This window comes from Equus przewalskii, chromosome 30 (genome assembly GCF_037783145.1).
Source record: "Equus przewalskii isolate Varuska chromosome 30, EquPr2, whole genome shotgun sequence".
In the NCBI taxonomy this organism is placed as follows: domain Eukaryota; kingdom Metazoa; phylum Chordata; class Mammalia; order Perissodactyla; family Equidae; genus Equus; species Equus przewalskii.
The window spans coordinates 29,685,603-29,712,824 of NC_091860.1; the positions used below are offsets into that span (position 1 = coordinate 29,685,603).

The following is a 27,222-nucleotide window of genomic DNA, read 5'->3' on the forward strand; positions in this document are numbered from 1 at the left end:
GCCGCGGAGGCAGCCCGCCCCCTTTCTCGCCAGCCTATCAGAGAGGGCGTCGCTCTGCGCGCTGACCAATCGGGTCGCGGCCGGCGTGCACCGCCCCCGCGGCGTGCGTCGGGATAAGGGGTCGCGGCTCTGGTCCTGCGCTGGTCACTCGCCATGTGGCGCTGCGCGGGCCGGGCGCGGAGATCGCTGTGGGGGCTGAGTGGCCGGTGAGACGCGGGCGGAAGGAAGGAGGAGGGAGGGAAGGAAGGAGGGACGGCCGGGAGGGGCGGGAGACTGCGGGTTCTCGCTCGGGTCTGGGATTTCGCCCCGCAACCCCCTCCTGTCATGCATGGCCTCCGCTCCCCGAGACCCCTCACCTGGGACCCCCGCTACCCGAGACCGCGGGACTGGGGCCCCCGCTCCCCGAGACCCCTCGCCTGGGATCCCCGCTCCCCGAGACCCCTCGCCTGGGACCCCCGCTCCCCGAGACCCCTCGCCTGGGGCCCCCGCTCCCCGAGACCCGTCGCCTGGGACCCCCGCTCCGCGAGACCCCTCACCTGGGGCCCCCGCTCCGCGAGACTCTTCGCCTGGGTCCCCCGCTCTGCGAGACTCTTCGCCTGGGGCCCCCGCACCCCGAGATCCCTGGTCTGAGGCTTCCACACCGCTAGACTCCTCGCCTGAAGCTCCCGCTCCCTGAAACCCCTCACCTGTGCCCTCTGCACCTCAAAACCTCTGATCGGAGGCTCCCGTACTCCTAGACCCCTCGCCTGGGGCTCCTGCATTCTGAAACACCTGATTTGGGGGCCCTGCACCCCGAGACCTCTTGTCTGGGGTTCCTGCACTCTGAGACCCCTGGTCTGGGCCTCCTATACCCCAAGAGCCCAGAGCCCAGCCCGCGGACCCTTGCAGGGCCCCCGTGAGGGTCCTTTTAGCCTCTGGGATGGCAGAGCCACCCTCCTATCACCTCGCAAAGGAAGGGAGTTTTGGTCCAGTTACCAGGGTTGGGGTGATGCAGAAAGACAAGTCTGCGGGTACAGCCGGGCCAGGCCCAAGGAGCTGGCCTGACCCCCTTTCCCTCTGGGACCTCAGGTGATCTCAGAGTGGGTGGCCCTGTGTACAGGTCGTCAGGGCTCTTGAAGGGAAGATGGTCATCAATGTGGGTTTTAATTGGTGCGGTAAAAGCAACTGGCAGTTTGTGGCCCTCATTAAAACGCTTCCTCCCATTTCCTTTTTGTTGTGGGTGAGGAATCCTTAAGGGACCTGAGGCTTCCACACCAAGTGATTATGCTTGAGTTACATTCTTAATGAAATTGTAGCCTCCGGGAATTGAACTTTTTTTTAATGACTAGATTTATGGAAAAAGAATACATTTATTTTCAAACCTTGAATGAGCATCGTGCCCTGTGAGTTTGTAAATTGACGTAACATTTTACTTATTAAAAAAGGATGAATGGGGCCAGCCCTGTCGCCTAGTGGTTAAGTTCCACATACTTCACTTCAGCGGCCCCAGTTTGCGTGTTTGGGTTCTGGGCACAGACCTACACCACTCGTCAGCCACACTGTGGCAGTGACCCACATACAAAAGAGAGGAAGACTGGCACAGATGTTAGGTCAGGGCTAGTCTTCCTCAAGAAAAAAGAGGAAGATTGGCAATAGATGTTAGCTCGGGGTGAATCTTCCTCACCTAGGAGGAAAAAAAAAAGGACGAGTTGTTTAGTTTCATGCTAATTTACAGAGGCTTGTTTATGGTGCAGTTTAAGTGCTGTTAGCTGAGGTGAGGAAACACTGGGGTGCCAGCTGTTGGGGTGCCCTGCTGCTGTGTTCAGAGTTTGAGTGCGGGAGAGTTATTCATATATGGTTACCAGAAAGTCTATGGGGGGAGGCCCGCGATTCCTCCAGCTTTTCAAACACTCTCAGTGTAAGCATTTCCTTTTCATGTCTGTATTTTTCGTGATAAATAATTCCTTAAAATCCTCTGTCCTGTAATTCTAGAATGTGCTAAATCAATAAGAAAAATATTGGTTGGTTCTAGCATATCTCCGTAATATTGCCAGATACTGACTGAGTCAGTCTTTTCTTTCCTTTCCTGTACACATCTACTTTAAATTTTTCTGAGATAGGTTAATGTAGAAAATTCCATAAAACATGTAATACAGTTGAGAGAAAAATTATTTAAAAGTAAGTTGTGTCACCATTGCCCAGTTTAAGATGACCCCTAACCAATGGTAACGCCCCCTCCCTTTTAGATGTAATCTCTTTCCTGGTTTGCAGAAATTATTTCTTTGCTTTTCTTTATATTTTTACCATCTTTGTGCATTTCTCCAATACAGTGCTACCTGCTAGAATAGTACTGTGTCTCTCCTTGGTATTTTTGGTTCAGCATCATGTGACCCACGTCTTTGTTAACGCGCAGTTGTGGTTCATTCATTCTTATGGCTAAGTTTTTTTGTTGATTAAATAGTCCACAGTTTATCTACTTTCTGTGCCTGAATATCTGGGTTGGTGGAGTCTGGGGCTCTGAGGAATGGCGCCCACATTTTCGTACATGTGTGCTGGTGCACAAGTAAAAGTTCTCCTGGGCACGTACATCGAGGTGAATGATTTGCTGACCTAAATAACACCAAATGCTATTCCACAGTCAGAATTTGCACACTCATTAATGGTGTGTGAGTTCCTGGTAACACTACTGAATTTTCACTGATGTGGCAGGTATGGAATGGGACTTTATTGTAGTTTGAGTTTATTGCGATGCTGTGATGGAAGAAGCCATTTTGATGTGGAAGTTGTTGTTATATAGGTAAGGAAATTGGTATCGTAATTGTGTTGTGGTTAGTTGTGAACATGTACAAATGAAAGCTGCTCAGCATTTGATCATTAGTTGCTATTATGAAGCTTTAGCTCAGTTGGGATACAAGATCACTAAAACTGAGAGCTTTCCTGGAAGTTAGTTTTCTGGGATGTGTTTGGAAGATGGAAGGTTTAATTTTTCTTTGTGGATTTCTCTTTATCACATGGTGTGTTTTCATTACGTTACTGAGCTCTGTCAGCCGGTTTCCCTGGAAGTCGTCTGACTTTGCTGACTTTCCTTGCTTGTAGCGATGCCGGCCTCAGAGCCTGGAGGTGGAGGAGCGACACAGCCTGTGAGAGGGCGCTGCGGTATCACGTCGGAGAGAAGATCCACGGATTCACCGTGGGCCAGGTGGGGGCCCGTCCCGCGGTGCGCGTCCTGTGTGGACCCCCTGATGGGAGAGCAGGAGGGCCTTCAGATCAGAGACTGGACGATTGTCACCTTGCGTCCCCAGGCCCTGGCCTCGCTCCTCTGCCACTGGAGGTGCTCGCCTGAGCGGAGTTGGCAGATGAAAGGCTTTCCTGATTCTTAAATAAGTGCAGGTCCCCATACCCTCCCCTGAACCCCTTGCAGCCTGACACCTTTTCAGATTTTCGAAAGTAAATCAGCACATTAGCATGTCTGCGTCCAGACACGTGACTGTTCACGGAGTGTGAAAATAGACTCCGAAGGCCCCACCTCTGTTCAGGGCAGCTGTTACCCTCAAAGGAATTTGCTCCAAACGTAGGCAAAAACTTTCTGCCTTTGAGCCATTTAGTTTTCAGAATTATAGAAAAAAGATTGTGATCCTGTATTTACTTAGTTTATGTTAAAATGTATTTCATTTGGTTTTTGTTTGCTTAAACTTTCACATCTTTCAGTGCAATACTTGAAAGTACGTACTTACGTAATTGACTGGCTGTTGGCTTCATGCTGTTCTTGGCACTCTCACAAATACAAGGCAAGCAGCTCAGCGTCCAGAGAGATGCGTGCAGCTGTAACACGGGACAGTGGGACGAGCGTGGCAGAAGTGCGGAGGGAAGAGGAAGTCAGGAGGAGGGGCGCTCTGCTGATGAGGCTGTGGGATGGGTTCCTGGAGCAGGGGCGTGTCAATTAAGAAGGAGAGCCGCCCTCTGTCTGGATAGCCTGAGCAGGGCTGGGAACAGTGGGTCGTTTACTTGCCAGAGCAAGGGTGCGTGGGTGGGCGAGAGCATCTCTAAGGTCCCTGAAGGCCGAGCAGAGAGGTTTGGATTTGCAATAGTTACTGCTCAAGAGGAGCATACTTGGAATTCTTTCCCTCTATTTTTCAACTTTTCTAGAAATTCATTTTATGATAAACCGTGACCCTTGTTTGAGAAGTAGCTCCCAGGAGAGCTGTTATGCAGCAGACATCTCGCTGCACCTGCTGATTTTCTGTATGTGGATCATCTCTCACGAAGCACAGTGAACTCTAAGATGTGAGTCACTTAACAGCCATAAATCATGCAGACATCAGCAGGCCCCTCTAAGCACGTGGTTCGTCGGGCAAGGCCCCCGAGCTGGCTCAGGGAACCGGAATTGTCATCTCTGCCCGGCCGGTCACTTGCTGTGTAGGCGCAGACGGGTCTCGTTCACGGCCTCTGGACAGCGGGGGTGATAAACAGCAGGTTATCACAGTGAGCGGGCATTGTGATTGGAGGGGACGCCCCGGCGCAGTCACACGATGTGCCAGTTCTGCAGCACCGAGGACAGGGAAATTATGCAGAGGCTCACCCAGATGAAGGACACTGGGGGAACTTATGCCCTCCGGACCCCCCATGAGGAACGAGTGACGGCCGACAGCCCCGGCTCACCACTGGGAACCGCCATAAACTCGGAAGCAAAGTTTAGTCCTCAGAGCATCCTTCAGCCCCCCCAAGGCCGAGGTCTGTGCCAGCATTTCCCTCCCGGCAGGGCTGTCTGAGTGTCCCGTGAGACGGTGTGTGCAGGAGTAAGACACACAGCAGACGCTCCAGGGACAGCTTCATGCCTTGGGGCAGCTGCTGTGACAGAGGGGTCTGCCCCCCGCCGTGTGTGGTCTCGGCAGGTGTTCCCATCGCCCCGAGCTGCGGTTGTCTCATCTGTAAATGGGGCGAGGGTACTGCCCTTCTGGGTCACACTGCAATGTTCAGGAAACGTCTAGGAAATAGCATTCACAGAAGGCACGGTGTGTGCCATCATCAGCCTAGGTCTGGCCTTCATCATGCTGGCTTCTCAGGGTCGGCAGGTTCAAGGCAGACCAGCCCGTTCCCACAGCGTCCTTAACGTAACCCTCTGAACGCCCTTCCTTCCGAGGTTAGCTGCTCATGTGTCTTGTCAATTCAGGTAACGTCCATCCCTGAACTGTCGCTGACGGCTGTGAAGCTCAGCCATGACGGCACGGGAGCACGATACTTACACCTGGCCAGAGAGGACACCAATAACTTGTTCAGGTGTGTGGGTGTCCTGAGAAGGGCCGCGGCCGTGTTTGCTTAGAGCAGCTCCCGTGCTCGCGCGGTGCAGGAGCTGCTGCCGGGGCCCTGGGAATGGAGGGAAAGCTGGCATGGGTTTACACCCTCAGCTGCACGCCGTGACATTTACAGTGTGGGTGGGAGTTTCTACGCGCCATGGTCGGAGAGCGTCGTTATGAAAGACGATGCTGTTGAAGGGATCAATCCGTGCTCCGAGGCCCCGCAGCCTGTGACGCTGACCTGTCCCCTCCCCGCAGCGTGCAGTTCCGCACCACCCCGAGGGACAGCAGTGGCGTCCCGCACATCCTGGAGCACACCGTCCTGTGCGGCTCTCAGAGGTACCCATGCCGAGACCCCTTCTTCAAAATGCTGAACAGGTCGCTGTCCACCTTCATGAACGCCTTCACAGGTGAGACGGCGTCCCGAGCCCGAACCGCTCCTGGGTCTGCAGGGCGCACGGGCTCGAGGTCACGTGGTTCCAGAGGTGAAGCAGGGCCGTCGGCACCCTGTCGACTAGAGTAGGTTTACCTTTCTCTCGTCTAGTTGAAAGATGCTGGAAGTCCAGTCCTGTAGGAAAGCCATACCATGGTTGGGTTATAAAAACTGGGATTTCAGAGAAAAGGCGTCTGAGGTTTTTCCTGGAAGAGGTCAAAACAATTTTCTTTGGGGAGTATTGCTACAAAATTTGGTCTCTAGCCTTTTGTCAGTGTCACGGTGGTGTTTCGTTTTACTTTTAGGAAGTGGGGCGGCAAGTAGGCCGGTGGTGTGCGCAAAGAAGTGCCGTTAGAGAGCTGAGGCCGCCGCTCTGGGCGTGCGAGACAGCAGTGCCCGTGCTGGGTGCCCACCTGTGGCAGGGGCGCCGCCCCCGTGCCCCTCGAAGTTGGCGCGTGCTGTGAGGGAGGCGAGGCTGGAAGCGAGCGGTTCCTGGGGCATCTGTGTCTTACGGTCTCTCTCCCCTCGCCTGCAGCCAGCGACTACACTCTGTACCCATTTTCCACACAAAACCCCAAGGACTTCCGGAACCTCCTGTCCGTGTATCTGGACGCGGCCTTCTTCCCATGCCTGCGGGAACTTGATTTCTGGTGCGTGACGGTGATGGCTGACGGGGGCGTTGGAGAGGGAGTCGCTGTCACCCCGTGACCCTTTGTCGTTGTTTAGGCAGGAGGGATGGCGGCTGGAACACGAGGATCCCAGGGACCCGCAGAGCCCGCTGGTCTTTAAGGGGGTCGTCTTTAACGAGATGAAGGGGGCGTTCGTGAGTGTTTCCTTTGTGGATTGTGTTAAAATTATCTTGCTGTGTGAAATATTGGGATGTAAGTAGGTTTGGGAGATAGTTGACATCCTGTTACATCATTTAGTTGTTCTCATCGTGTGGAGCTTGTTGGATTAGCTGGGGGACGGGGCTCTGAGCAGAACCCATGGGACGCTAGAAAGGCCAGATCATTCTAGAGCGCAGTCTTGTAGACTAGCCATTCTCAGACTGGTGCATTGAAGACATTTGCAGAACATGCCGAGCAGTGCTGCTCTGGTCAGTATTTCTGTTTTGTTATGAAAAGTGTTTTTCGAAAGATATTTATGTTAACAAGTAATGATGGGTTAAGCTAATGAGGGAATAAGTAACTTTGTAAAATATTTCAGTTTTAATTTCTGATAAAGAAAAATTACATGTACACAGACACACAAAATCAAGAAACCCACGGCATCACAAGTTCCGGGGACCCTCCCTAATTCTAGGAGTCTGAAGGGTCTGAGGCCGGGCAGTCTGGGGACCACCATCCTCGCAGCCCCTTTGACTCTGGGCGCCCGCCTGACATACGGGCTCACCGGCCACCCCGTGCAGCTGTCGGCTCTATCGTTCTCCTTTAATACTCAGCTAGGGCTGCTGCTTGAGACTCAAGTTAGGGTGATGGCTTTCCCTCTGGAAGCCATGGGACCCTGCCGCGCGCAGCTCGTGGTCAGAGGGACTCCTAGCTGGTCCTCCCTCGGCTCCGGGCATCCCTGCCCTTCCCTCAGCTCTGCATTGTGGGCGCCTGGTATGCGCTGCAAAGTGGAGTTTCCTTCCCTTCTGAGAACCGGTCTCCGGGTCCCACGTGGAGACTGGATGTATTGGAGGCTTCGTTATTGAACAGTGTCTGCCTGGGCGTCCTTGTTTACCATTAGCACGGTTTTATTTGCAAGACATTATAGGTATCTGCTCTCAGAAGGTGACTGATTTGCTATGTGTTGTAATGTAATGGTGTGTTTATTGCATTACATACGTGTGTGTGTGTTTTTGAATTTGAAGGCAGATAATGAGAGGATATTCTCGCAGCACCTTCAGAACCGACTCCTTCCCGACCACACGTACTCCGTGGTCTCCGGTGGGGACCCGCTCTGCATCCCAGACCTCACATGGGAGCAGCTTAAACAGTTCCATGCTACTCACTATCATCCCAGTAATGCTAGGTAAGGTTCATTTCTAAGGTTGAGTGGTGGGATGATGAAGAGCTGACTGGTTTGGGGGCTGGCCTGTTGGCATAGTAGTTAAGTTCATGCACTCTGCTTCAGCAGCCTAGGGTTCGCAGGTTTGGATCCTGGTTGCAGACCTACACTCTGCTCATCAAGCCATGCTGTGGCAGTGTCCCACATAAAATAGAGGAAGATGGGCAGAGTTGTTAGCTCAGGGACAATCTTCCTCACCAAAAAAAAAGAGTTGCCTTGTTTGCATTTTCTTACACTAAACTACACAGCTTCTTGGATTTGGCAGAGATGTGTGCTTAAGAACAATGTAAATTTGGATAAGATTCTTCACTTATTAGATTGCCTCTCTGATTTCCTTGGACGCTCGCTCTAAAAGTCTACAGCATCTCAGCTTTAGGATGTGTAATGAGGGAGTGCTTGTGCGGTGTCTTGCTCATCAGACTCTTCGCCCTTGGTCCTGGAAGTGCTCCAGAAATAGCGGTTGCAGTTTTTAAACCTCATATACTTGCTTTTTGATAAATTGCTTGTTTCAGGTATCATTAATAATAAAACACTAATACTTTTATTTATAAATATACCAAACAGTAATGTTAAATTCTATTGTGAGATTATTTTAAGTGTAAAAACATTTAAATTTTAATTGTGGAAATTTTCAAACATACTGAAAAGTATAGGGAATAGAATAATGAACCCCTTACACTTATCACATAGGTATATCCTTGGCCAGCATATTTTAGAGGAAATTATGGACATCATGATGCTTTTCCCCTAATACTTGGATTTGGACCCTAAAACATAAGGATAGTTTCTTACGTAAGATAGTGCCATTTTCACATTTAACAAAATAAAAAATACTAGCTTAAAACTACGACTTCTGAATTCCGATTTTCCAGTACTCTCCAAAGTGTTTGTTTGATCCAGATGAGGCCCACATACTTGGTAAGGCTCTGTTTTTCTCCTTGTAGACACAGGCCGTCTGACGGCTGGTGCCCTGACACCAGTGAATGTTGAGTTCCTCGTGAGCCTGTTCCTGGTTCTCGTGTTCATTGAGTGTTGCCTGGAGTGGTTCCTTTAGTAGAGTTTGCAGAGTTTTCCAGGGAATTTGTAATTTCTCGTACGATTATTAGCTGGGCTTCTATAAAGAGCAGCCTTCCCCGTCCACGGGGCAGCCGGCTTCCTGGAGTGCGGTTCTCGGGGGAGAACTGGGGGTGCTTCTCCTCGGCTGTCCCATTTTAGGGGGAGACGGTAGCAGGAGCTCCTCCAGTGACAGAAGAGGCTTTTTTAAAGCCTTGTTTGTTTCTTTTATTTTTTAATACTTTATGACCTCATGGAAATATTTTCATGTATGTATGTATGTATGTGTTTGGGGTTGTGTGACCAAATGGAGTCTTTTTATTTTATTGTTTTATGCTCCGATTGTCCCGAAGTGGCCCGAGGGAGTCCTTCAAGCTCATCCTGTGTGTCACAGTTTCTTTAGTCTTCAGTAAGTTGTTTGAAGGATCTGTAAGATATTAGTCCCCCAGATCTCTCTGTTTATTTATTTTGTTGGGATATAATTGGCACATAATGATTTGAGATACGTGTATTGTGAAATGATCAGCATGGTGTTGAGTTAACATCCATCACCTCACGTAGTTGATTTTTTTCTCGTGAAGGGAACTTTTAAGATCTGGGCTCTGAGCCTCTTTCACATGCCCTGTACAGCATTGCTAACCGTAGCCACCTTGCTGCGCACGGGATCCCCAGCACTTGTCTTCTACCTGGGAGTTTGTACTTCTGACCCCATTCACCCCACCCCCGCCCCTCGCCTCTGGCCACCGCTGGTCCGCTCTCCGTGTCCGTGCGTCTCGACCACAGCTTGGACATTAGATTAAAGAAAAAGATCAACTCTGGCATCATAACCTTTTTCCTTTGGATAAACAAATGTGTCATCTTAAAAGCACGTGTAATCTGAAACTTGTAGCCTAAAATCGAACTTGGTGAAATTCTTTAGCTTGTCAGTCCCACAGTGTTATTGCATTGCTGTAGGGAAGGTCTCAAGGTGTTTAACGTATAACTTACTTGGTTTTTATAACACTTTTGTAGTACGTTTCAAGTAAAATAAAGAGCGATTTTTGACAGATTTACATTTAATTAATGCCTTTGCACGATTTGTCTTGTGTGTGAACCACCTATCTAATAAAAGGAGCAAAAGACTCTATTTGGTATTTGTAGTTAAGCTAAGTAAAAAAATGTGTTCCTATATAAAGTTCGTTTCAATGTGGAAACCGGCCTGTTACGGCTGCTGTGTCCTGCATACCCTCGGTTTGATACAAAAACCCATCTGTGCTGAAATCTCCTCTTTTTAACTGAGTCTAATAGATTCTCTCCCAATTTCAGGTTCCTCACTTACGGTAATTTCCCATTAGAACAGCATCTGGAACAAATTCACGAAGAAGCACTGAGTAAATTTCAGAAAATTGAGCCGAGTACCACCGTGCCAGCACAGAAGCCTTGGGATAAGCCAGTGAGTGTGCTGCCCAGACACCAGTCAGTGTGTTCACCATGCCTGTTAGATGCATGAGATGGAAACTCAAACTGTGCGTCAGTAATAGGGTTTTTAAATGTCTGGTGGGCTCTGCTGTGTATGTAAGAGCTTCTCAAGCCTAAAGAATGATGATTTGCTTGAAAAGAAAGTTAATTTGTTGGAAAGCATCTCTTGGGCCATTATCTATCTAGACAACCAGTGCTGGTATAAACTCGTTCAACTCGTGCTCTGTGCCTACTTAACGCATCACGTCGTCTTACAGAGGGAGTTCCAGGTCACGTGTGCCCCGGACTCGCTGGCCGCGGGGTCCACCAGACAGACGACTGTCAGTGTCAGCTTCCTCTTACCAGAGTAGGTATCTGCTGCAGAAGTGGGGGCAGTGCGGGTGAGCAGAGTCGGAGCGGGGTCCTCCCATCGAGGGTGAATGGAGGGTTAGGATCCAGGAGTCTAGCAGGCAATAGAGGCCGGGAAGTTTTTACAACCTCTGGGTTGGTTTTGGGGAAACGCTTTTGATAGGCATCCAGGAGAAAGGTTGCTTACTTATTGCATCTAAAGCTCATTCCTACAGAGAAAAGGCTGGCTCCGAACAGCAGGTGTCACCATTAGGGGGGCTTATCAATCGATGCCTTTGAGCATGGGAAGAGCACTGTGAACAGGGCATCAGAAGAACGTACGACACGCAGAGCTCTAACTCGAGTGTGCGCGGGCAGGAAGGGCTCCAGCGCACTCCATCGGGTTGTCTGGCCCGAGCAGCTGCATGGCTTGTGCCCCATCTCGTCGTGTTTTTGTCTAGGTGTTGATGTGTGGCTGTAATGGAAATAACAGAGGTCAGAGTGCTTGGCACGCTGTCATAGCCTTCGAAATGCAGCTCAGTCACCCTTGTAGTTTGGGACCCAAAACTATCTCAGTATCTAAGAGCTCTGCAAACCAAAAAAAAAGCAAAAAACAAAATTCCTTTGCCCATATAACTGTTAAAATAGAGGTTGAAATGCAAGAATTTCTAGTAGAACTTCTGCTGCATTGTAAATACAAGTGTTAATTTTGTAGTGATGTTAATGCCTTTGAAAACATTTACAAGGGCCCACAGTTTCTTTCCCCTTTTGTTCTCCTGCCCCCACCTTTTAACTGCAGGATCACTGACACCTCTGAAGCCTTCACATTAAGCCTTCTGTCTTCACTCCTGATCGGTGGACCCAACTCCCCCTTCTACAAGGCCCTGATTGAATCTGGACTCGGCACGGACTTTTCTCCTGATGCTGGGTGAGCTCTGTTGTCAGCAGATCCGTCCTTGCACCTGGGGCAGGTTTACGTTTGACAGGGTCTGGACACAGTCTGGCTTGTCACATCTGAGGAGGGTCACTGGCCTCTGGTGGGTGGGCGTCAGGGGTGGCGCATGCCTGACATCCCACGGTCACAGGACAGCCCAGAACCTTGCGCTAGAGGATCATTCCAGTGCTAGCTGTTTATATGCCCTGCAGGGGACTGGCCAAAAAAACAAAGCAAAAGGAAAAAAGACAGCTTTTCCAAGAGCTCAGGATGACATCCTGCTGCCTGTTTTAAAAGTCAGGTCATTAAATATCCTTTGAAATCTTAGGATTTTGTAAAACTCACTAGTTCTCTATTTCACTTTGCCATTCCTCTAAAGTTTACATTGTATTGATTTTTAGTACTGTTAAGCATGTGAATGTAGACGTGACCAGTTCTGTGTGAGGGCACTGCTTTAATTGACGCGTCCGTGTGGGCCTTGGGAGTGGAAAGTCCTCGGCCGTGTTCTGTAGAGTATTTGATGTTTAAATAAAGCGTGTTTGGTGAATGACGGAAGTTGTTGGGATTCTGATGCTTTCCCTGCTGTGTCCGCTAGATACAATGGCTGCACCAGAGAGGCCTACTTCAGCGTCGGCCTGCAGGGCATTGCGGAGAAGGACGTGCAGACCGTCCGGGACATCATCGACAGGACCATCGGCGAAGTCATCGAGTGCGTAAGGCCTCGCTGGTGATCGCGCATTCTCAGTTCCCGGGCGCTTGGCGGGGAGGGCAGCCAGGCGTCTCCGCTGTCTGGCTGTTTCTTACGTAATAAAACGCACTTGTTCACATTTAGTTGTTTACATACCATCTCTGCTGCTTTGTTCAAAAACATTCATTTATTTTCAACATCTGTTTTCGTATTTCTTCAGGAAGGGATTTGAAGATGATCGAATTGAGGCTTTACTTCATAAAATCGAGATACAGATGAAGCATCAGTCCACCAGCTTTGGACTCGCCCTGGCCTCGGTGCGTGATTTTCCAGCCACCTCTCTCTCTTTTTCTTTCTTTCTTTCTTTGTGTTTTTTGACTTTTGCAATTAGTGGTTCTTCACAGTACTAAAAATATAGATTGATATTCAGAGCACCTTTCATTTGAACCTGCAAAGTTAGGCTGTTTTGGATCTGATAGAAATTTACTTTTAATTTAGTTATTTGTCTTTTTACTAGCTTACCTAATTGGCTATTTGATACTTTATGTCTTTACATAAAATAGACTTGCACAGAATACTTTAAACGGGTGTGGATTTCTGATAACTGTTGATCTCTTGGTAATTATATTTTCTAAAAATAATTTTAAACTTATGCTTTTTTATTAGGAAAAAACAGGTCTGAAATGAGTTTCATTTCTCTTCTTCTGACCAAAGAATGTCTTAATTTTTGTTATGAACAGTCGTCTGTGATATTTTTAAATATAGAAACTGAGATCTTAATAAAATGCCATGCCTTCAGTATTTACTGGGCTAATGTAGCGTTCATGGTGTAATGTGCGTGTGGATTTAAAAATCTGTGTTCCAGTACATCGCTTCCTGCTGGAATCATGACGGGGACCCCGTGGAGCTCCTGCAGCTGGGAAGTCAAGTGGCTCATTTCAGGCAGTGCCTTAAGGAAAATCCGAAGTTTTTGCAAGAAAAAGTGAGACAGTATTTTAAAGTAAGGAAATCAGAGAACTTCTGTCTATAATTTTGAAGTTGCATTTTATAATAATGAAAGGAACATTAGGAATATAATCTACGTTATGTAAGTCAATTTTTGTTAATGAATAAATGACAATCTTTTAATTATTAATTAAAAATTTAAATGCTCATGTTAACTTAATTCTATTTTCCAGCTTCTGATGCAGGTTGGTTTTTTATATGAATGTGTATGTGTACTTTACATATGAGCATGTGTGTGTGTGTGTGTGTGTCTGTATTGACAGAGCATTTGCATATCTGTCTGTTTTGTTAATAGAAAGTTTAGAATATGAGAACAGTCGTCAGTGTGTGCGTGTTCCGGTTGTTCCTGTGAAGGACTCTGTTGGTGCTTGCTCGTTTGTTCCCTTAGGTGTCTGGGCGTCTGTCCTTGGTGTGAGGCCCCTGTAGGCAGCTGTTACTATAGTGGAACTTCTTATGGGACCTTATGGGGCAGGGCGGGGGCTGTTGTCCGTGTGTCGTCGTTTGGATGCGGGACAGGATCTCATCACTTGACCTTGGTCGCTGCCTTGTTCTGGTTATTTTGCACAAAGTTCAATACATTGGGCCTTAATAAAGTCTTGTCTCAGTGTGGCTTTTTTTGTTGTTCTGATTGTTGCAGAATAATCAGCATAAGTTGACTTTATCGATGAAACCCGACGACAAGTATTCTGAGAAGCAAACACAGATGGAAACAGAAAAACTGAAGCAAAAGGTCAAGTCTCTGTCGGTGAAAGACAAGCAGCAGATCTATGAAAAAGGTCAGACGTTGGGTCATGTTCTTACGGCCCCCGAGCCCCCAACCCGGGGGCTTCAGGAAGTCAGTCGTGGAGGCATTTATTCATCCTGTGTTTATGGGGCGCCTACAAAGTTCTGCCGTCGGTGCAAGCGGTTCCACCCCAGTAGGGTTGACCCTGTTCTCGGAAAGTTCCCCCTGTCGTTCAACAGGAAAGGCAGGCGTACAGGTGAAGAGGAAGCTTTACTTGTTTGGGGAATTATACCATTGCTTTCTGTTCACCGGGGCTGTGGTTTGCCGTCATAGCATGTGTTGTGTTGCAGTGCGTCCTTGCTTCCCGAGGAGCCGTGTGGACAGTGTGAGCCGGGAGTCCGGAGAGGCAGGTCTCGGGAGGGGCAGAGGCCTGGAGCTGGGGCGAGGCCCCGCCCATGAAGACAGGAACGGATGTATGATTTGTATGGTGCTAACGTGCACTCACTGTGAAGCTCAGTGGTCCTACTCCTGAGCATTGACCCAGGAGAAGTGAAAGCGTGCGTCCACACGGAACTGACGCAGCCCACATTTCCGTTGACACAGACATGCTCACGGGGACAGGTGGCTCAGCCGTAAAGCCAGGGAGCCCTGCTGCCCACATTCCTGTCAGAGGGCAGTCCAGTCCCACAGAGGGCAGGTCCCGCAGGCATGGTGTTGAGTGGGGTTGGTGGGCACCGGAGGCAAAAGGAGGGGCACATGTCAGAGGTTTCTGTCCTGCCTCTGCCTGCGTTCAGAGAGGGCCGGGGGTGTTCTGAAGGGTGAAAGAGGCAGACCTGGCACTGTGGCTGGGACTGGACGGGCCAGAGAGCAGGAGGCGGCTTTTTCAGATGAAACGCACAGAACTAGCAAGAGGTGCGAGGGGTGGGGACACAGCACTGACTGGGGGCTAACAAGCAGGTGATGGGGGCCCTTGGAACCTGAGGAGGTACAAGCAGGTGGGAGCACGGCGCCCCAGTGCTGCTGCAGGCCATGCCCCGGGGAGGCAGCGCCCGTGAAGAGCTGCCCTGAAGTGCCCCGTGGGGCCAGTGGGTTGGTCACTGTGGCTCTCGGGGCCTGGTGATGGGAACTTCAGAGGTATGTGGAGGTCAGGGAGCCCTTCAGACACCGGGCGTCCGGTATCTTGGTGGCGTGATGCGGCCACATGCATGACAGAACTGGACCATGCTGTCTCCCCGCGTGCCCCTTCAGCTGTCTTGAGGTGTGTTCTGAGCCTCTGGAGACCCCCCGATAGTCCGTGTGGTCTGGGCAGGGCTCCCCTCTCATCAGATCAGTGGAAGGGCAGGCCCAGAAAATGCCTTTAAGCAGTTTTAGAATTTGTGAAATTTATGTGATTACACAAGCGTTTTGCTGAGATTAGTGAAAGTGAAATAAGAATAAACAAGCACAAAGTTATTAAATTTCAGTCAGGCAAGAAATGGTTTGAAAGGTCTACAAACGAGTTCAGTCAGTCTAGTATAAAATTTAGGGGGCAGTGTTGGGGCTGCCCGGTGGTGCAGCGGTTAAGTTCACATGTTCCACTTCTGTGACCTGGGGTTTGCTGGTTTGGATCCCAGGCACGGACCTACACATGACTTGGCAGGCCATGCTGTGGCAGGCGTCCCACATATAAAGTAGAGGAAGATGGGCACGGATGTTAGCTCAGGGCCAGGCTTCCTCAGCAAAAAGAGGAGGATTGGCAGTGGTTAGCTCAGGGCTAATCTTCCTCAAAAAAAAACAATTTTAGGGGGCTGTGGAGAAACAGCTTGAGCACAGTACCACCCCCAGCAAAACCGTTCTTTTAGATTATTAAGAATGAGAGTTAGGGGGGCCGGCCCAGTGGCATGCTGGTTAAATTCATGCACTCTGCGTCAGTGGTGTGGGGTTTGCAGGTTTGGATCCCAGGTGCAGACCTAGCACTGCTCGTCCAGCCCTGCTGTGATGGCATCTCGCGTGAAACAGAGGAAGAGTGGCACAGATATTAGTTCAGTGACAATCTTCCTCACAAAAAATTAAAAAAGAATGAGAATCGGGAGGGAGCTGCCTACTGAGCAGGTGGTTGTGCTCCCGGGTCTGGTTTGCTTGGATGTGGCAGGTCCCTTGAAACCATAGTGCCAGTGGGCCCCACACCCCACGGGGCGGCTGATTCCCATGTGAGTTAGGAACAGAGAGGGCGGGTGATGACTACGACCTTTCCATTCGCCTGAATGTTGGTCCCCCTCTTTTTCAGGTTTGGAGTTACAGGCTCAGCAAAGTGAACCCCAGGACGCCTCTTGCCTCCCAGCGTTGAAGGTGTCGGACATCGAGCCTGCCATCCCGTTCACGGAGCTGGAGGTGGCCCTGGCAGGTGAGTGTGAGCGTCGTGTTGCCGGGCGCACGGGCTCAGGGGTCAAGTCCCGTCCAGGCCCCACAGGAGGCGGAGCCACCTGCCAATTCCTCGTCCTGCTCTCCGCGTTCCCATAGGTTGTGTTCACCGTTCAGGGGCGATGGACAGCTGTGCTCGGGAGGGCCTGTGTGTCTTCCTGCGAGCAGGCCTGAGGGGCGCTGGGATTCGCTGTCCTAGACCCGGGGGAGGGCTAGGGTTGTGCTGTGGCTGTGTAAGCGCACTTCTTAGAGGATACCGGCGTCCTGGGAGCCCCTGGGCCTCAGTCTGGGTGGGGGATGACAGGACAGGAGGCTCAGCCCCTCACCACACTCAGGCACTGAGTCGGGGGGCGGGAGGGAGCTGCGGGCTCTCGCCGCCTCCGGTTTCCTCCGCGCCTGTCACTGCCTCACTCTGCCTCCGGCTGGAAGCGCAGAGCCGGGCTCTCTGGGACGACGTCCCGCTGTCAGGGTGGACGTTTGTTCATCTTCCACATGGGGTCTTCTCTTCACCGCTCTGTCCCGAGGACGTTCTGACCGCAGTGTCGCACTCCCTCCGGTGCCCAGCTGGGTAGGAGTTCCCACTGTGCTCGAGCATCTCAGGGATCTCTGAAGCCTCTCCTGCCTTTTACTTTCAGCAGAACTTACCCTGTTTACACACGTCTCATCTACTTGTACGCTCGTGTGTGCATTTGTGAATGAAACTTGTTCTTCTGAATGAGGCTTCTAGGGAGCGGGGTTACGCCCACTGATGTTTTCATCCCCGCACGGTCGGGTTTATTGGGAAAGTTCTTGCGTGTTTATAAGAGGAATTGGGGAGGGTGGATCAGTCATCAGTCAGTGCGTCAGTTCCTCCACTGGGCTGGGGCCGTGCGCTGGCATGTAAAGAGAGATCACACCTTGCGTACCTGACGGGCAGGGACCATGGCAGCCTGGGGTGCCCAGGGCGGGACAGACACCATGTGCTGGGACTGCACGGCAGCCGTCAGGGACCCGGGGCAGGGGCAGGCCTCATGAGAAGGAGGGGTGGCATTTGGGATGGGTGAGGTAGTGGGTTCAGATGTAGCAGGAGTGACCTGTCAGAGGCCACTCAGATAACGAGGAGGATCCGAGCAGAGGTGGTGAGGGTGGACAGCAGGAGGTGAGGACCAGCCGTGTGCTGGTGCAGTCGAGGACCGGAAGAGCACCTCATCTTCTCGTTCTTCACGAAGCGAGGGTTGCTTTAGTGTCGAAGGCCTTCAGCGTTTACCATAACAAAAGTATAATAGAGAAATTTGTCTAAATTATAGCAAACGAATAGTGTGTCCTTGCTAATATAAATTTTAAATGTCCATCTCTGAGAAGCGTTAGCATTATTATTAAAATATTAAACAATAATTCTATGGTTAAAATTTTACTGGTAGAGATCTGAACGGTTCTGTGCCGTCTGTTTCTGCAGCCGGAGACATCCCCGTGCAGTACTGCGCCCAGCCCACCAACGGCGTGGTCTACTTCAGAGCCTTCTCGAGCTTGAACACCCTCCCCGAGGAGCTCAGGCCCTACGTGCCCCTCTTCTGCAGCGTCCTCACCAAGTAAGGGGCAAAGACACGCACATTTATTAATTCCGCACATCCTAGTATGTGTCATTAATGGGTGTTTTCTGTGATTATTTATTTTGTTTTAAAGCATCAGTAATCACTTTCCAGTGAGACTTTTTATCCTTCAAAACCCATAGTGTTTGACAGTGTGTAAGTAGCGTGTGTAGTGTATCTGTTGAGAATTTTTCTTACGAAAATCATATTAATAAAACATAGTACATTGAAATATTTTTAAACTCCGAGTACAATGTGATACAGATATGTCTGTGTCAGTGACTAAGTTCTTTGTAAGAATGAGGAGAATGTTTTTCTTTAGAAAACATGAGTGATTAACTCTAGCGCATCAGCTGGGGCCGCCGTGAGAGACCGTGCCGCGTGTGCCCTCCCTGAGCTGGCTTGTGGTCCCTGTGCCCCTGGGTGAGCTGCGGTCTGGAAGCAGACCTGCAGATACAGCAGGGCGCACGCCGCTACTTGTGCCTGCTCCTGCTCCGTCTCGGGACCGAGGGAGGCAGGCTGCGGTGGGTAGTCGGAGCTGTAGGCTTTCTTTGCCTCCTGCGTCCCGGGAAGGAGGGGAGAGAGACCCCTGCAGCCAATAGGGTAGGACTGTGTCACCGCCCTGACCCCACCCCAGTCACGGTCATGTGCGTGCAGTCCTTGCCTGGGCGGGGTCCCCCGAGCCCTGGCTGAGCCTCGCCTCGCGTGGAGAGAGCACCTCTGACCTTTCCGAGCTCGCCACCCTTTTTCCATCATTGCTCCCCCTCCTTGTCCTTTGATGGCACGCTGCTTTTAGGAAAAGCCTCGCCTTTGTCGTCTCAGCTTAGATCATTTCTTGCATTAGCAGCAGCGATTAGAGTGTTTCTTCCAAAGGCGTCATCCGTGTTGGGATCACCTCTGCTTTTCTTAAAAACTCAAAAAGGCTTGTTCTCCGGGTCTCCTCCCTGAGACTGTCGGCTACTTGAGCAGATGGCATCTGTGCAGAATGCTGTGAAGAAGAGAAGCTTAGGGACAGCTTGTAAACGTGTGAAAGCTTAGCACTGGGAGTAGGTCAGGACTTGATTCTTTTCGCTAGACAGCGGCTGCCGAGGTGTCTGGAGCACTGGACACTGACCCCCTGGACGGGAGAGGGCGGTGGGTGACGCAGAGCCCGCTGTGGAGAGGCGCCCGTGCCGTGCAGGGGGGTGGGGGAGGGGTTGAGAAGCTGTGGTCACTGGATTAATGCAACAGCTTGTTTGGGATGAGGTGGCCAAGATGGCGTGGCTGACAGGGACATCTTTCTTTGCTGTTACTAGGCTGGGCTGTGGCACCCTTGACTACAGGGAGCAAGCTCAGCAGATAGAGCTGAAAACGGGGGGGATGACCGTTTCTGCTCACGTGCTCCCCGACGGCTCGCATCTGGACACCTACGAGCAGGTATGTTGTCTCCATGTCACACAGCACTCCAAAGTTTATTTCTCCAGCATCTTTTCCTTTTAAATTACATCATAGTTAATTTCTTCTTTTCTTTCTTTCATGATTTAGGGTGTGCTTTTTTCATCCTTCTGCCTCGATCGAAACCTACCAGACATGATGCATCTGTGGAGTGAAATATTTAACAAGTAACTTGATTTGCAAAGATGTCAATCCTGGGACGTGTCAGAGATCTGGGTCTGATATGTACTCAAAGTAGAGGTTTACCCGTCTGTTGGTTGTTGATTTCTCAGCCTAATTGTACTTGTAATTCCTGTGTGAGATTTGTGAGGATGTTTAGCTCGTCTGGACACTGAATAGACTTTCCATGACACAAAGCGGGTGTGGATGGGTCTCCAGGAGCTGTGTTTCCTTTGTCCGCAGCCCGTGCTTGGAGGAAGAGGAGCGCTTCAGAGTCTTGGTTAAGATGACCGCTCAGGAGCTGTCCAACGGAATCCCAGACTCGGGCCACCTGTACGCGTCCGTCAGGGCGAGCAGGACGCTGACGCCTGCGGGGGACCTGCAGGAGACTTTCAGTGGGATGGACCAGGTGACAAGCTTGGGGAGCATCGTTCTTTGGGGTTGGCTGGCTCCCCGAGAGTTGGTAATGAGCCGTTCATGTCAGAAAAGCTAACTCTGACCAGTTTCAAGAGGGAACAGGTTTTCTTAACTCACCTCCCTCCTCCCACCCCCCAGCCCTTCCGCTCCCCATGCCAGGCACGTGCATCCCTCCCCAGGCACAGACTTGGGGTCCCAGGCCAGGGTGTCTGGTTTGCAGACAAGGCGCGGTGTGTGGCCCCCGTTCTGCCAGGGGGTCTGGTCTGCCTCACACACTGGTCCCTTTGGCTTAGGTGAGGCTCATGAAGAGAATTGCAGACACGGCGGACATCAGACCTGTCCTGAGGAAGCTCCCGCGCATCAAGAAGCACCTGTTAAATGGTGATGGCATGAGGTGGGTCCGGTCCGTTTCTCGGCAAAGGTCTCCTGCCTCATCCCGCTCAGTGTCCCTTGCACTTGACATTGCACTCATGGCACCTTCCTCTTCAGTTCAGAGGGAACGCTTGGTATGGTCAAGGGCGTGATTCTAGACTTCACATGTTCTGATGCTTAAGAAATCATTTAATATAGGGAAAAAAACAATAGTATTTTAAGTTTAATAAATGAGGGAGGTGGGAAAGAAAGTGAGCTAGTTTAATTATGAAACTGCAATGTATGTTTGCTGCAAAGATTTAGTTACATTGCTCCCAAAAGTAAATAGCAAGCGTTCTGTAAACGAGCCACCCGTGAGACCCAGGCAAGGCCAGCTTGCTCAGGAGCAGAGTAAACACACACAGTTTGCTGCAAGAATAATTATACGGCGGTTTGAGGAAAACGTCTGGCACTTGGCCTTCCACACACAGTCGGCCTTAAGCCCTCAGGCTTGTGAGCAGGACAACACATAATGGTGGCTGACCCCTGGGGTGTTTTCTGCATCTCACTGTCTGTGACAGGTTTAGATCAGCGTGGAGCTCCCCATAGCGTCCCGGGACCTCCCCCTGCAATTCCTGGGAATCACCGCAGGTTCTCTGGGCAACAGGAGGGGAGCCCGGGGTCAGTGCTGGGCCTCGTGCCGGGCGAGCTCACTTCCAGGTCCTGGATCACACTCACACCTACACCCGTGGTGTCTCCGGCAACCTAACCTTGTGCGTGGGACACTGCTTTGCAGATTTATAGCAAGCAGTAAAGAACATATGCAGGGGGTTGTGTGGTGCCTGGAATACAGCCGGTGTTACTGTAATGGTGCTACTGTTAACTCAGCTGAAATAGATCTAAGGCCTAAAGAAAGAAAGTGCTCCTTGTCAGTGTGCTGTACAATTCAGGTGACTTTGATGAGACAGTATCTGTGGTTCTGTAGAATTTGGAAGAGTTATATAGTATATTTTGAGAGCATGGTAAATCTTTGGCAACTTAGAATTTTCTGCTTTAATGACCAGTTCACATTTTCAAATTGTTGGTTTCTCTTCTAGACGGTAATTTAAGTTTTCAGTTTTCTGGTAATGAAAGTCTAAAGGCATCGTTGGCAGATCTTAATATTCTCTGTGTTCTCCCGTGTCTTCAGAGGAGCAGAATTTAGAGTCAGAAACTCAGTCTTTGCATCTTGATGGCTGTTAATTAGCTGTGTCACATTGGAATATGGGAAAGGCTTTTTGATAACTTGAAAGCGTCTTCGCTTTCCATGTGTAGTATTTCCGTATTTGGTTGGTATTCCTTTAACGTTTTTGAGCAGTATTTTATACAAAAACAATACATTATTCACTTTTATTTTTGTACTATTTACACAAAATGTAGTGAATTAGTAACACAGTGTTTTACTTTTGATAGTGATAGCACCTGCGTACGTATGATCTTACAACAGGTGTTCAGTGAACGCGACTCCTCAGCAGATGTCTCAGGCGGGGAAAGCGGTGGAAGACTTCCTCGGGAGCCTTGGCCGGAACAGGAAGGAGCGGAAGCCCGTGCGCCCGCACGTGGTCGAGGTGAGACAGCAGCGACGCTGTGGCAGCGTCCCCGGGAGGCGCCGGGTCCTGCGAGGGCTGCTCTCCTGGAGCTGCATGCGGCCGCGGCCCCTCCCGGGGAACAGCCGAGCTCAGCAGGGCAGCTTGTCCAGCAGTGACCTGGGGAGGAGCGAGTTGCGCCCCGTGGCCTGCGCTCCGTCGTCGTCAGTGGGCCACGCGGCGAGCAATCTCCATGGGAAGCGGTCGGGCCTGGGGCACCTGTGAGAACAGCCCTGGGCGGTGGCACGTGAGCCTGTCTCAGGGCAGCCGCGTCCAGTGCAGTCTCAGGGGCTGGGGTCCCTTCTCGGTGGACTTCAGCCAGGCTCACCAGAGCCGCGGAGGACCCCTCTCTGTCCCGGACGTGCGGACGTCCCTGCCCCTTGTGGATCCGTCAGCCCAGCTCTGCGGGGCCCCCACAGCCCCCCTGTGAGCGGCTGCTTCTCCGGGACCATCAGAAGGTGTACAAGGAGATTGCCTCCATTTAAAACCTTTTCTAAACCACTTGCGCTCTGGGCCCCACACTGCTCATCAGCTCTTGGGTTTTCCGGAATGTACTTTCTTCCCTATTTCCAGTGAGTTGAGGGACTTTCTCGTTTCTCCTGGAAACATTTTATTTTCAGAGACCTGTTCCTCACGGATCCGGAGGAAGCACGCACGTTGGTGGCTCCCAAATCATAAGGAAGCTGATCACGGTAGGTGAACCAGCCCCTGTCGCTCCAGAACGAGCCGGCCCCGCTCGTCCGGGCTGCGCTGGGTGTCGGCCCTCTGCCCGCTCCTCACAGCCGCCAGGCGCCTCACCCTGCCAGCACGTGGACCCGAGTGGTTTCTCTCGCGCACAGCGGACTGCGTGCCCGGCCCCGTGCTGTGAGACGTCTGTTACTGCCCACGCTCTTGTCCCTGTGCCGTCTCCCTCGGTTTTAGCCTAAGCCACTGCTGAGTTACTGTCAACACAGCTCCAGCCGGGCGTGTGATCCCTTCTTACACAGTTTGGTGGCTGTGGCGTTTGGTTTGGTCCCTCGCAGAGCAGGGCAGGTTAGCATGTTCCTGGAGAAAAGCGAGCAGGTGAGACCACCCAGCCACCCAGCGATGTGCATGACGCACAGCAAATTGTGCCTGTTGTGTGACACTTACACCGGGAGGCCTCGTGCTATGGCTGGGGTGTAAATGTTAGGGGTAAAGTGAGAAGTAGTGTGGGGTGACGTCCTGTCCGTGCCCTGCCTCTGGACGTGAGAACAGGGCTGGCTGCCCAGGCAGGCAGGGCTCAGGGACCCACAGCGCTCCCCTCCCTCCGCAGGACCCCACCTTCAGTCCCTGCCAGATGAAGACGCACTTCCTGCTTCCCTTCCCCGTGAACTACGTGGGCGAGTGTGTCAGGACCGCCCCTTATGCACACCCGGACCATGCCAGGTACGGAGCAGCCGACCGCAACGCTGCTGCTGGGGGCGGGCAAGGCCGCGACAGGGGAGCACATCAGGGGCCCCGCTGGGAAGGTGCGTGGTGGGTGCGACAGACAGAGGGAGACCGAGACTGCCGCAGGTACAGGAGGGGAAGTTCATGTGGAGGCAGAATCGTGCCCCTTTGCCCCCTCTGTCAGCTCCCTCCCACTTTATAGGACGTGACCCTGTGCTCCACCCTCAGGAACAGCCATGGCTTCTCAGCCACTGAATAGGAAACGTAGGTTTAAGGCACCAGTGTTACAAGAGGTGCCCCTGGGTAGCGGGATTACAGATTTTTTCCCCTCTTTTTGGTATGTTTCAGTTTTCCAACAGTGAATGTGTGTTCCTTAAGTAATAGGGAAATAATAGAACCTTCTGAAGGAAAATACATGCAGAGGGCGAGCCCCAGTCCTGCTGGGGAGTGCGGAGCCCGTCTGCACAGGCCTGGCACTCCTGCCTCGGACGTCCCTGAGAGGCCCCCCTGCCCCATCTGCAGGAACCCCTCCTGCTCCTGTTCCACGCAGCTCCTCGTCTGTTTCAGAAAAGACGGTGGGAGCGAGAGCTGGGCCGAGTGCTCAGTGAGGTGGGCTGTGCCTCTCCCTGGCCGGCGGCTCCGTCAGGCGGGTCTGCACGGCACTGCTCCCTCTGGCCTGTGAAGATGCTGTCTAGAACCATCCTTCTGTCTCTCACGCGGCAGCTGTGGCATTCATGATGGAAGTCAGTGGGAGCAGAAAACAGAGACGGTCCACTGGAGTGAGAGCTTAGGGAGGGCGGCCCGCAGAAACCTGTCTGAGAGCTTCCATGCCCATGTATATACGTGCTGACCACCGGCGTTGAAAGAAACGACTCGTACATTGGCTTGCACGATGAAAATTTAGACCCTCTTTTTGCTTTATTGGATTTTAAAATGCTCTGTGTATTGTAACAAGTGAGAGAGAGCTGGAAGTGTTTCAGGAAAGCTCATGGCCCTCCCACCACCCTCCCCCTAACCCCTGGAAGCCAAGCCAGTGTTTGAAAATGCCTCTTCCTCACACTTTTCTCCTAGTTTTGTTCATTAAAATGGGGGGATCATAATGTGTATGTTACATTACAGCTTGATTTTCCTTATTTTTGCTTTTGGATTGCTTCATATTGTACACGATAGTTGCCTGTTGGCCTTTTTCTTTGAACTTGCATTTTTTATTCCTTCATTTCAGTCTTAAGATCCTGGCGCATCTGATGACTGCTAAATTCTTGCACACAGAAATTCGAGAAAAAGGTGGTGCTTACGGCGGAGGCGCTAAGCTGAGCCGTGGCGGCATATTCACGCTCTACTCGTACAGGTGAGCGTCCCTGACCGAGCCCCACACGTGGGGCCGAGGCCCATGTCCCACGTCCCTGACGTCGTTGGCTCTGTTCATCGTCAGTGTCGTTATACGTGCACCGAACTTGAGAAAACCACAGTCGCTTCCAGCTTTTATTCGCTTCATCGCTGCTGAGCCATACCCGCAATATCCTGTTGGGGTCAGCTTTTAGGGACAGTGGCAGAGAGAAGGAAACGTCTCCTTAAGTAAATCGTGGCGCTTGCTAACCGGCTGTTGAGCAGCATAATCCCCCGCACTCTGGCCCCGTTTCCTCCAGAGGCCCCGCATGGCTCTGGGCTCCCGGGGCTTCCGAGCCACGTTCCTGCCCCTTCCTTGGAGTCGTCCCTCCGTGTCTGGGGCCAGCTGCCTGAAGGCCTGGCTCCCAGCGCCTTCAGGAGCGGGGGTTTGCGTGCTGCCCTCTGGCCCCACGGCTTCCGGTTCTGTCCTGAGCTGGGGGCTCGGCTCCTAGAGGAGGGGCGGGCAGACCGTGAGCCCACCCTCAGCATCCACCGTGAGATGCGCTCGGTGCCACATGGATAGTGGGAGTCAAGGGCGTCGGAGCTGTCACCCTCCAGACTCGAGGGTCTCGCAGGTGGCCCAGCTGTGGGTGCACATGCAGGAGTGGGTTTCTACCCCACCTGTCTCAGCTTCTCGGCACGAGTCTGCTCCCTCCCTTCACTCCCGACTTCCCCCGCCCGCCTGACCTCCCCTTCTGGCGAGTTCAGAGTGCTTAGTCACCTGGTGACAGCGCTGGGTGGACAGACGGCGTTTCCGAGGAGGGAGAACGTGTTGACGGCTCATGCGGCCACATTTAAATATCCATTGTTGATTTTCATCTGTGCCTGTTGGACGTGTTCAAGCAGAGGCATTAATGGCTCGTCAACATCGAGGAGCCGTGGAGTCAGCACGTGACTGTCATATGTGTCCTGTTAGCAAGCGCGGAGGCCTCACTCTCTGCCTCTCCTAGGGATCCACGTGCGACGGAAACGCTCCAGTCTTTTGCGAAGGCCGTCGACTGGGCGAAGTCGGGGAGGTTCACGCAGCAGGACATTGACGAGGCCAAACTCTCCGTTTTCTCCGCCGTGGATGCTCCGGTGGCTCCTTCGGACAGAGGTATTGGGAGTAAATCACAAAGGGCTCCTCCGTACGTGGCATTGCCAGGCCGAGCACGAGAGCCCCTGAGCTGTGTGCTCCTCTCACCCCACCTCCCACCTTCTCTGCTGTGACCCTGAGATGTGCTTCTCGGCACCCGGGCAAGAGCAGCTCCAGGTCTCCCACGGGAAGGGGTTGAAGCCCCTCACTTCAGAGCTCGAATCATGGGAGGCCAAGAGGCCAACGGGGGTCCCCGGGGCTGTGGGACCCACGTCCAGCTGGAGGCCATTCCAGTGTGACCCTCACTCGGTCAGCGTCCTCATCCCAAATGGGAGTGGCTCCTGGGGGAGATGAAGGTCAAAGGTTTGACCTTTCGAAATGTGACATGGAACAGGGTCAGCACCCGAGGTGGCTGCTTCTGTGTGTTCCCTGTGTTTCCTTCCAGGGCTGGACCACATCCTGTGTGTCCCCTGTGCTCCCTCTCAGGGGCGACCGCTTCCCATGTGTCCCCTGTGCTCCCTCTCAGGCATGACTACTTCCTCTGTGCTCACTCTCAGCGGCAACCACTTCCTGTGTGTCCCCTTCCAGGGCTGGACCACTTCCTGCACGGCCTCTCCGACGAGATGAAGCAGGCGCACAGGGAGCAGCTCTTCGCCGTCCACCGAGAAGGCCTTATCGCCGTGAGCAACAAGTGAGTACCGCTGGGTGGGTGGCTCCCAGTGTCCAGCTCGCGGTGGCCCAGAGGGCCGCTGTGGAGGGCCATCTGACCCGCCCCGCCTGCCCACAGGTACCTTGGCACTGGGAGGAGCACGCACGGGTTGGCTCTGCTCGGGCCAGAGAACGCGAAGATTGCTCGGGACCCCTCGTGGATCGTGAGATAGCAACTCTGCTGTCCGCGGCTGAACCTACAGGCACATAGGCTCCGGAATGTTCAGCCTGGGCTAAATCAAATTTAAAAGGTCAAAAAAGACAGGTTCTTTCCAAAAATCGTGATGGTACATCATTCTTAAAATTCTGTCTAATGTATTGTCTACAAGTCAGACCAGAACTCTTCCACCTTAAAGAAGCAAGTGGAATGATCACGAAATTAATTGGAACAATCATGCACTAAATGCCAGAGATGCACAATATCTAATATAAATGCTTATTTTAACTTATTTTAGAATGTTTATTTAAGAAACTTAAAAATAAAAGGCAACTCTGACCTGTGCTTGGTCATTACTTCCAGTGGCACACGCTCGGCTGGTGGGTGCTCTCGGCCTTGTTGACATGAGTGAGTGGAGTGTACACAGTTAGAGGCGGCCGGCGCAGCCGTGACACAGTGCAGTCGCCCCAGGGACCAAGAGGGCTCTTGGTCCCTGGAGGGAGCGGCCGAGAACTCGGCGGGTGTGGGGTCAGTAGCACTGACACCAGCTTCTCCCACTCAGTCCGTCCTGAAGGGCCGTCCCACTGA

The 27,222-nt window shown here is 51.8% G+C and overlaps 1 protein-coding gene across 1 annotated transcript; it reads left to right on the forward strand.

The window, feature by feature from the left end:
• Positions 1-26,973, forward strand: PITRM1 (pitrilysin metallopeptidase 1). The gene is made up of 27 exons (XM_070600970.1): positions 1-206; positions 3,076-3,178; positions 5,150-5,256; positions 5,532-5,683; positions 6,242-6,356; positions 6,433-6,529; positions 7,559-7,719; positions 10,114-10,240; positions 10,524-10,612; positions 11,393-11,521; positions 12,123-12,236; positions 12,436-12,532; positions 13,081-13,215; positions 13,858-13,996; positions 16,211-16,327; positions 17,780-17,912; positions 19,208-19,328; positions 19,437-19,513; positions 19,749-19,914; positions 20,216-20,316; positions 21,760-21,880; positions 22,519-22,590; positions 23,193-23,305; positions 24,531-24,656; positions 25,645-25,790; positions 26,358-26,460; positions 26,557-26,973. The coding sequence occupies exons 1-27, from the start codon at positions 154-156 to the stop codon at positions 26,648-26,650; spliced, it is 3,108 nt and encodes a 1,035-aa protein (XP_070457071.1). The 5' UTR covers positions 1-153; the 3' UTR covers positions 26,651-26,973.
• Positions 26,974-27,222: the final 249 nt, after the last annotated feature.